This window comes from Formica exsecta, unplaced genomic scaffold, assembly GCF_003651465.1.
Source record: "Formica exsecta isolate Colony F162 unplaced genomic scaffold, ASM365146v1 scaffold812, whole genome shotgun sequence".
In the NCBI taxonomy this organism is placed as follows: Eukaryota; Metazoa; Arthropoda; class Insecta; order Hymenoptera; family Formicidae; genus Formica; species Formica exsecta.
Genome location: NW_021853584.1, coordinates 258052 through 269246, shown reverse-complemented (window position 1 = coordinate 269246; position 11195 = coordinate 258052). Strand labels below are relative to the sequence as shown.

Here is an 11195-nt window from a genome sequence, read left to right as displayed (position 1 = left end):
AATAAAATATATATTTACGTAATCTTAGAATTTTAAATTTGCATCGCATTATCGATTGAATAAAGGAGCCATATAAATTTTATATTTTATTTTTATTTTTTTATAGTAGATCGTCAAAACATGATTATTATAATAAAATAATAACAATTTTAAACAAAAAAGCAATCAAATTGTTAGTTATAAGTAAATAATAATTATAACAGATATTTTTATTCTTAACTTTATATTTTAATAAAAAACGCTCATGTAAATATTATTAGATATTATGTGTAGAAATTTATTAATTACCAGCATGTTTATCAGGTCATTTGGATGATCACGTATCGGTCAACTTCTAGAATATATCTGGCACTTCTCCTTGAGAGAAGTCTCCTGCTTACAGAATAATTTCGCTATGGTTGTAGAACGATGTCAGTTTTACGACGTGTTAGCTGACAAAAAGTATACGCCTCGCAATTTCGCCGAGTATATTGCTCACCGTGAAATAAACGAGATTTCGTGGCTATTATTCGCGAATTTAACTAGCCAAAGAAAGAGAGAGAGAGAAAGGATTGAGGAAGAAGAAAATCCGATTTCGCGGAAAATATACTTTTCATTTATCATTAATCATTACATACATTATATCTTAGATACATTATATCTTTTTATAAGCGGCTTTTAAAGAATTTCGATTTGTTATCCTATTTCCTCTTCACTTTAAGCTTTATTGCGTCAACGATTATTTAACTACAAACTTCTTGAATAAACAAGTTTTATTATAGTTGTTTTTCTGTTTTTGAAGATTTATTGAAATTGTGTGTGTTAGAAAATTATTATATACTTATATTATTACATAATTGTATATGAAGTTTTGATGATATTAAATACTTTAATGTATATATACACACATATATACATACATATAAATTCTAATATATATATAATGACAAAAGATATAATATTTTAAAATAATCGTCGATTCGATTATTCTTAATATCTATTTTACATTTAATTAGATTTTGTGCTCTCTGTGCGAAATAATTCCGAGATAAACTTTGTTTCAATATTACAGGAAGCATTACTCCGTTAATTTACGTCTCCCTGTTCGTAATCGCGCAAGTTTTGAGTTAATGTCCTCGATGACTAGGGTGAGCCGAGCTCGGGATGTTTGTTTTCGGCGAATAAACGCTTTGTTAATCTTCAGTTGCTTATCAGACTGGGAAATATTATCTCGTGCTCCCCACGGTCGATTCATGGTCCAGCAGTTATGCCAAGAGATAACTCGAGTATAGCACGTACTTCCGTGAGCGAAGACAATCCTAGCGCGAACCAATTTCTGTCAGTTTCCTTCTTTTAATTGCTTCTTTCGTAAAAATGGACGATTCATGTAAAACCAGATTGGATCGTCGATATTACGTTTTTAATCTGCCACCATCGTCGCAGGCGCTCATTTTAAGGGAATGGTATATCTAAGCCCTATAATGAAAAGTTTTCTATATGTGATTGCTTACCTACAAATCTCAAGAAAGTACAACGCTAGAATATTTCTTGATTTATGTGTATTACTGTGTATTTATGTGTATTACGGAGAGAAGTTCTATTAGTTTGTTTGCAACATCTTTGGACACTTTATATAAAATGTTTTAGAGCTACTTACATTTAAATTATGTATATATTTTTTGATGAATTAAAATTCGGTTATTTCTTTTTCAATTTATTCTAAAGAAAATGTAGTAGATATATTATAAAACTGTAACTTTTTTATTTTCAATATTAAATATCATGCCAACTAAGTTTGTAATTAAAATCTTATCAAGAAAAGATTTATTTTATGTTAAAAAAAAATAACTATCTATTTGCAACTCTGAATGTAATAACCAAAACTTTCTTTTTAATCGCGCATTTTTAATCGTTTTTAACATAAAACTATCTAGTATTACTTTTGAAGAAAAAATATTAAAGACAAAAGACAGATTAGCAGGTCTGTAACATTTTACGTCACATTTCAGACAAATCGGTGATTGATGCGGAAAATTACGCGGTATATGTGAAAATTATTATTGCGACGTTCGAGATTTTGTAGCAAACGTCAACTTAAAATTATACGGCATGTGAAAATTATACTTGCGCGGAGCTCGAGATTTCACGAATGAAGTTCAACTCGGCGGCAAACAGCAATTACCGGAGCTACTTGTGCTCGAAATCCTGTAAAGTTGCTTGATCGTGACGTTAATAGCGGTCATTTTAACATTTAACCAGTCACTCGTGTCTCCTTTCGTGAAGAATTATCAACAAGAATGCAAAAAGTAATTTGTTCTCGCTGCGAAACTTTAACTAATCAATCATGTAGATGTATGTGTGTGTGTGTGTGTGTGCAGAAACACGAAATGCAATCTTATTATAGATACAACCATGAATTTTATATGTGCGAATCAAACAGCTGAATCTGCTATGCAGATTTGCTTCTTATAGTTTCAGGAGAGAATAATTCGTTTATCGTGATTTTGTCGAGAACGATCGATGCAAAATCGAGTTCTAATCAAAATTTATTCTTCAATTAAACACAGCGCAAACTGCTGCGAATCTGCAGTAATCCGAATCCCAATAATCCCGACTTGTTTCTTAAGTACACATATATTAAGAAGAGTTATGGCATTATCGCATTTTTTTGTCGTAATCTTTGCATATTGCAAAAGTGGCAGCACAAAATTATATTGATTTTTAGATTTTACTATAAAACTATATAACATACATGTACATACATAAATTTTTATTTCTCAAACACCATGAATTTATTATATATAAATAATGAAAAAAGTTTTGATTTTATATTTGTTGTTTTATTTCTTCTTATATTTTATTATAATAATTTTCATTTTTTGAATAATTAATAAAACTTATATCTTCTGCTCTTTGCATTAAAAATGGATTTTCATCAACTAATAATCATATGGATTACCTCGCGAAGAAGGATTATTAGGGTCACGTATATTGTGGTGTGCGTTTCGATCGTGCATAAACGTAATGTAACGTGCCTAGAGAGAACTATTTCCCCTCGGCAAATGACCCCGTCCGATTGAAAACCGTGGACGTGAACGGAATTGATTATGCCTCAATTATTTCTATTGCGATTGGTATGCCAGGGCGACTCGTGCTCTATATACGCGCCTAAGGATAGGCATAGAATGCGTAAAAAACGTTCATCCATTGTGCTGTTGACGGAAAAAAAAAGAAAAACGAGAAGAAAACGGAAATAGCTACGCGAAAACAAAGCCACATAATGAAAAGAATCGCGTGAATACCTATAGGGGAGACTTAGGTGGTACAAATTAAAAGGATCACGTGGAGATTCTTAGAAGAGGCTTAAGTAACACAAGTCAACGTATGTTGAGGATCAATCAATGAATTTAGCTAGATATTTCATGGAATATTAAAGAATTTCTGAAGTTAAAAGATTGTTTGATATAAATGTCATTTAGATTCCCAATTAAAGGCTAAGTTTTTTGAGGATTGTCTTGAATTGTCCAATACTGATTTTCAAATGAATTTAGTCTTGTTTTTTGCTAGATATATTTCTTTAAATGTATTTTATATATATTTGAAGAAATATGAATATTTGTAGTCGATGCTTTTATCGCAAATTTAGAAAGCGACGTGTCTTTCTAGATCAATAAGCCGCGTTCTGAACGCATCCGCGCGGAACATCCGCGGAAAGGATAATCTTATTTTGGCAATAACCGCGTGCTTTTCAATTCATTGCTCGTAGCCGAGCGCACCATCTTTGATTGCGGTATGTGGGTGTATTGGCTCATCGTATCTTTTGTTTATTATGCCAGCACGCTTGCCTGGCTTATATTGTGCCGGTAGCGTAAACGCGTAGGCTGCGCCGCTCTTGAAACCACAACCGGCGATACATAAATCCAGTTCGCCGCATGCGAGATCGAGCGAGCTTTCCATTTCTACGTCTTTCGGCAAAGAGTCGATCCGCGAATCGCGCGATAATCGGCCGGATTATCCCGCGGATCTTTCTCCATCCATTTTTCTGTAGAAGTGAACATTTTTTTTTACGTTAACGCATGTGTTGGTGCGTCGATCGGGTACGAGAGTGCGAGGAATAATTAAGCTTTTTTTCGACACAAGCTTGAAAATACGCTTGAAATTCCGCGGTGCAATGACGCGTGATGGTTTTATCACGTTTTATTCGGGTTAATTGCGAATTACGGAATTCGCACGAACGTTACGCGAACGTTAGCTTAGAGGAATATTTTCCGGACGGGAAAAAGCGACCACCCTTCGGTGGCTCCTTTTTCGTTTAATTAATCGCGACTTTAAACTCACCGCGCTACACGAACGTAGCCGCTTTAATTTTCCCCTAACAACATTCATAAATCTGCGAATAAAATTCTGCTATCCGCAGCTCGCACAATTAGTGAGAATTAAAAGCGTTGGCGAACTAATTTCGGTTGTAACAATTGTTTAATGACGTAATCGCATTATAAAAAAGAAGAGTATAACGCGATTAAATTATTAATCGCAATTGCGATTTGAACGACATTTTTTACGAGAGATTTAATGCGATTTGAATTTATATTGATATTCGCATATAAAGAAATACGATGAAAAAATAGTCTCAAAATAATTCAGATAATTCAAATAATTTCGATCAAAAATTTAATGACAAAAATTGAAAATGTAATGAAATAGACATATTTGTAATATACGATAAATACAATTAATATTTTTTTTTATAACATTCGTCACTTATTGATTTTATTAGTTCGATAATTATCGGATCAATTCACAATTTCTTAATTATATCAATATATTTTGCGTATTCTTTGTTAAATATTCAATTAAACCTTGTAGCTTTTGCGAGCATAATTAAATGCTTATATCTCAATATAGTGGAATTTTTCCAGGTTGTTTGGAGACACTCAGGAAAGGAAAAAACTTTTTCTGTATATATCTCGCATCTTTAAAATTCAAAATTAAAAGTGCTATTAATATTTTAAATATTAAATACAGAGGTAAGAAGGACAAATTTCTGAAACTATATCTCTTTATTTTTAATATATAATACTTAGAGACGTTTAACCGAGAAAAAGAATTTATCAGAAGAAGCAAAGACCAATCTTATGACTCGGCGGCAGATTGTGCTACGTATAATTAAAAGGACTCACTTTTATACCCAAACAATAGCGACAGAAACTTTATGTCACCGTTAGTGCCATGCCGCTTAGATCGGAGGTTTCGTCGAGGGACAATCTTAATACTCTCGCACAATCGGTTAGTTATCTGCGAGAATACGATAGCGATTCTACTGCGATAACCTTGGAATATCGCAATATCACCTTATGTGCTTACGTACAGCTGATTCCGCATCGAATGGTTGATCGAAGCGAAACGTTTAGATTCCGTGCCGCACGTATATAGGCGCCTCCATTACGACTATTCTAACTACGATAATATCGTTTCTGCTCGTATGCCTTAGGGAAGTAAAATGCCACGCGTTATCTCTATTCTGTTCGGCGTATCTGCGTCCGACGGAAGCATAATTTGAATACGATAGTAAACGTGTTTGCGCAACATCTAGGCTAAATTTACGTAAAACGTGAACCGTTACGGCTGCACGATTTGTTAAAAAGAACGCGCGAAACATTAAAGGGTGTTAAAGGGCGCGCAATAACGTGAGCGACGAGAGAAATTCAAGGAGGACGCGAAACGAAAATGGATCTGTCACTGTGGACGCAATCGCGCGCCAGTATTTAATGTTCGAGTGTCGTCTGTTTCGGATCGTCCTTCGCACTTGTCGTTCGCAGATGTCACACGTAAAACCGGCAACGTGAAATAAATGAATTTTGGATTAAACGTGAAGAGGGGGTCCGCGTAATTTATTTTGTTGCACATCTGCTTTAAATTAAAATGTGTAGGTTTTATCGCTTAGATAATAATCTATAATTGTTTACTAGTAAGCAGTTATCTGGCGTTTATATATGTGTGAGAGAGAGCGAGAAAAATCTTTGATAATTCAAATAAAATTTATTTAATTTTATACACACACGTATATGAACATATGTAAATATGGTTTAAGCGTATTATGATGTTGCTTTTCAAAAATTGAAATTCTATCACGCCTACACATTTATTCGAGCGATGTTTCCAACATATTTTTTCATTGTTAAAAGCACTCCAAGAACTTTTCAGTCTAAGAATTTTTCAGAAATGCTTGTATTGAGAAGTCGACTGAAATCTTTTAAAATCTACAGCATTTCTCGAACGTTCTTCGAGCTAACAATAGGTTGAATAAACAGATGGAAGGAATAAAGCAATACCGGAAGCAACATATATATTTTTACGAAATAATTCTTATATAATTAATTCCGTACGTGCTGTTGGATTTATAAGTCATAAACGGCGATGTTTTTATATCGATAGTCCATTTCTACAATGAGATACATCAGCGAATAAAACGGACGATTTAATGAGTTAAATATTGACAAACACGAGATAAACGCGCTATAATTCTCATCTATGAAAAAATATTCAAAAAAATATGCGCATGGGATATTTCTGTTAGCAGGAGGAACGACGTCGTACCGGAAGGTACATCGCGGGCGGAACGGTTCTTGCAGTTACATTGCTCGGGCTACATCATTTGCTTCTACAGGTTGCGTCCACGATAGCGAGAGTATGCATACCCGCCATCATAATGGCCTTGTACATAATCTGGGTGCTGTACTCAGCCCGCAGGGACAGGCGGAAGGTAGCGAGATTTGAAATGCTGTGTTATTTCTCTGTGTCTTTCTCTCTCCTTTCCTCTCTTTCTCTCTGCTTTAATCCAAAGCGAGGTCAGCAAAGGCCATAAGGCTACGAAACGCGTTTTCGACAAATGCCAGCAAAATATATATAAATAATTTTTACATTCTTGAAATTCGATCCGGCATTAAAAATCGGTAATATAGACGATAACATAATCTCTATTGTGTTGTTTGACATTTCACCAACTGTCGTCGGTTTATTACCTTTCACCTTTACGCATTTCATTTCGCTAATGAGATCCCCGGGGGAAATTAGGAAACACTGATTGGCGGAGAAAGGCGATTTTGATGCAAAACTCGCGAAAGAGTTTTTTCACCGTAGATCAAGCTTGAAAGATGATGGAATTCTCGATTGATCGTCGACGATTTCTACGGTTATATCTAGGATGAGTTTAAAGTAGATGCCATTCACCGTAAGAAGCTTATGAAGTTCGCTCGCTTCGCTTAATATTAAAGGACTTTAAAACGACTCGTTTGCGTACAGTACAATAAAATATTCAAAACTATATTAAATTGTTACTGTTCACAATAAAAAAGAAATATCGCGTACTGTTCACATAGAGTCGATACGCGTCGCTTTGCCACTTTTTAATCTTTCATTGAAATTGCTTTATATATTGCAGCGTTTTTTCTGCATACCCGTCGCGTCACTTTGAAACGTTTCTCGTTTAAACTTTATTTCACTATTCTCTCTTCTCTTCACGTTCTTTTATGAAATGTAATTAATTTAACGAATATAACATGGCACGCGTTATATGCAGCACTATTTGCCACTTTTCTCTTGCAAAATAAACCTGGTGCATATAACGGCAGATATTTTTGTATGACCTGCATCTGTTGAGAGCCTATATTTTTATAGAAACGTTTATATACAAATTGCTTATATTATAAGTAAGTGTGTTTACACATGTATGTATACGAGGGAACATTTTTCCTAGCGCTTGAAATGTACTGATATTTGTCAAAGAAGAGATACGGTACTAGAAATAATATTTAAATTTTAATCAAATCGCGCATAGCATGTGATATATACAAAGACGATAATGTCACAACTTTAATTCCTATTTACTTTAATAAAAACGACGATTATTTAGAATAATATATAGCTTAAATATATAAAAAAAATATTATTAACAAATAAAATAAAATAAACGGTAAATACAGGAGAGATTTCTGCTTTGCATTAAAATTTCAGAAAAATGCCGGAAATTTAAAGAACAGCTTTAGCCAATGCTACGCGCAAAACGTTCTTTCGTCAGATTATAAATAAGCATACGAAACGAAAATACCTTCAGTCGAATTCTTTTTCCTACGACCTACGACGATAAGCGGATATAAACATCAATAGATCGGAACAGTTCCAGATGTGCATGTTACTTTCGAGCATTGAAATTAATTGATATTTGTATTGACACACAAGATGTGACAAAATCAATCTGTTGGTGAAGTAGAGCATGCGAATAGGATTATCAATCCTATTATGGCATCAATCAAACGAAATCGCTGATAATACGCAAATCGGATAGAAATAGAACGTTCGTATTATTGACGGGGGTCTATTTACGATCTATCAGATAACTTTTCTCGCGCTCTTTCAGTCAGACTGATAATATCATGCTGGATATAGCGATGATATCGCGTAATGACGTGGCCAATTAAATTGACACTCCGCATCGAGCTATCTCGGGATCGAATTACAGCGAACTGTATTCGATCGCTTGCTGTCGATGCAGTTTGCAATGTGATTGCTATTGCAATCGGATGCAATGCAACTGAGACAGTACTAAATTCATGAGAGTATCGGGTGCAATGATAATTTTGTTCCCTTATATGTAGAAAGACCATAAAACTGTTCATCAACGAGATCAACGTTGATTTATTCGCGAAAATTTAATAGAAAAAAATCTATAATTAGAATATTTTATTTTGTGGTGTTTTATAATTAAGTTATAAGAGGGAACTCTCTCTCTCTCTCCCTCCCTCTCTCTCTCTCTCTCTCGCATACAAAACTTCTAATGCATTTCTCGATCGTTTCAATTAATGTTACCTCCTTTGAAATATACGATATCTAACTGGTACAAATATCTTATTCGGATCTTATGTACACAAAGTGCACATAAACACAATACCGCATATAAATGCAACGTACACAATTAGAGCGCGCGTTTGGGTTTACCCAATACATTATGCAGGCTTTGCCACTCATGCGTAGTAAATGTTGTATTGTCTCTATTTCGATACATGTACATAATTATTATGTTGCATGATGCTCGCCTGACAAGCATATATGGTAAATGCATGTTTACGCTAGCTATTACTTCTCGTGTAACATTCAGTCGTGAATTTCCGATGTCAGTTACAGGCGCAGTAATTTTCTACGTAATTTCGTTCGCATAATTTGGGTCAAAATGAAGAGTCGTTCTAAATAATCAAAACTGTCATATTTACAAAAAAAAAAAAAAAAAAAAAAAAAATTAAGATTTCGTATAACGTATAACAATTTCAACATAAATTAAATCTTAGTAATAAATTATTGCAAAATATGCACTATTTCTGGAAATTTATCAATTAAGTTTACTTTAACTTTGACTATATTTTCACGTAGAATATTGATTGTATTATATACGTTAAAACAATTTACACGTTGAATGTTATAAGGATAGTAACTTCATATGTAACACAATTTTTAAATAAATTTGGAACTAGAATAGAATAAAAAAAAATGGATGTAATTACATTGTGCATTCCGCTATATTTATATAATCCTGTTTATTTATTTTATTTATCATTAATTTGTAGATTGCTTTGTGGCGTTTATATATATATACCTCGCGGACTATTTTTATTATTAGAAGATAAAATCTAATGTTAAATAATACTATCTTAAAGAATTAAATTTTTAGATTGATCAACAAATTTTTTGATTAAGTAAAAATATATTTAAACATCCAAATATAATTATGAGCAAAAGATAAACAATTTTATTAACATTTATCGATCAATAAATTAAATGTATTAAGTTTTGAAATGTATTAAGCTTTAATCGATGGACTAAATTTAAGAAAGGAGAATATCAATTTATATTTCTATAAAAATTCTAAATTTTCTGCTTTATATAAGAGCTTTACATATATATAAGATGCTTTGTATATAATCTGCTTTGTATGAGATTACATAGTATTTTGTCTTGAATGCGCAGAGTTAAACTGCTGCATATTTAAAATTGTACTACACGCGGACACAAATACAATTCATAGAAAATATAAACATTTGAAGATTAAACAGCAAGTTTTACTTGTTCTGCATGTCGATGGAAAAACGTAAAACCGCTGGAAGTTAAATGGCATAACTATTCTCTGCGCGAAATTCGAAAGATCACTACGACATGCGACAAAGATCCTTCCTTTGAGCGATATTTTCAATTTTTGCGAACAGCATGCGCGAAATCGGACTGTGTGTGACAGCGCGGGCAATTAAATCGGCTCGGAACCAAAGCTGCGTCATACAAATTGATCCAATTATGCCGGACGTCCGTCTCGACGTTGACGCTCGCTCGCACAAATTACGGATTGCGCACTTTACGTGTACGTCAACGCGAACGATTTGCGGTCCATGATATATATAATCAACTGTTGATTTCAGGCGCTGAGGTTCGCTACAGCGATGCAGTTGACTGAGGTTGTCAGCATCCCTACCAGATCCAGATCTAACGTTATTTGCAAGAATCCTACGAGCGACGACAATTTAGGGAAAAACACGTCAAATTTATACAAATCGAAGAGCATCCGCGAAAATCCTGCTTTTCTTGATAAAGATGAAGCGTGAAAAAATCAATTTAAAATATGAAAAATGTTTGGAAAAATCGGATTATAAATATAATTTTTACTAATTATATTGTGCATTCCGCTATATTTATATAATCCTTTTTATATATTGTACATTTTCAAAGATTTTCTGAAGTGTTTTGTATGAATTACAATTCACTTTACATATACATATCTGATATGTTTTTTTTTAAATTTCTTTTTCTTTTAATTAAAATATCAAGATTTCTCCTTTTATCTATTTTTTTTCTTTTTAATTCTTTTTATGTGTGTGTCTCTCTAGATTTTATTTTTCCTTAAGTCCTACGACTATATTAATTTATTATTAATTATTTTATTTTGGAAATTATTTTACTTTTACTTTTCTAAACGCAATCGCGGCAAGTGTCGGGAAATAATTTGATATGATAAATAATTAATTATTTTTTACATATCTTATCTTTTACATACATTATTAAATAATACGTAATTATATCGCAACAATAAATCTCGAGGTGCATATTTCGCGTGATGTATGCACATATAATCAAGAATCGAAATGACAGGAATCAAAATTGTAAAATATTGTTTTGTC

At 33.1% G+C, this 11195-nt stretch overlaps 1 protein-coding gene across 1 annotated transcript; it reads left to right on the top strand.

Annotated features, from left to right (window-relative positions):
• Window positions 1-4995: 4995 nt before the first annotated feature.
• LOC115244379 lies at window positions 4996-10622 on the top strand. Its single transcript, XM_029821973.1, has 4 exons — window positions 4996-5006; window positions 5095-5265; window positions 6557-6742; window positions 10440-10622. Exons 2-4 carry the CDS (start codon window positions 5209-5211, stop codon window positions 10620-10622), a joined length of 426 nt encoding a protein of 141 aa, XP_029677833.1. The 5' UTR covers window positions 4996-5006; window positions 5095-5208.
• Window positions 10623-11195: the final 573 nt, after the last annotated feature.

Excerpts from the sequence above, each read along its gene's own strand:
- LOC115244379 (XM_029821973.1), top strand. The coding sequence starts at position 5,209 with ATGCCGCTTAGATCGGAGGTTTCGTCGAGGGACAATCTTAATACTCTC. Across the intron at positions 5,266-6,556 it reads TTAATACTCTCGCACAATCG|CAGGAGGAACGACGTCGTAC; the intron begins GTTAGTTATCTG and ends TATTTCTGTTAG. Across the intron at positions 6,743-10,439 it reads CCCGCAGGGACAGGCGGAAG|GCGCTGAGGTTCGCTACAGC; the intron begins GTAGCGAGATTT and ends TGTTGATTTCAG.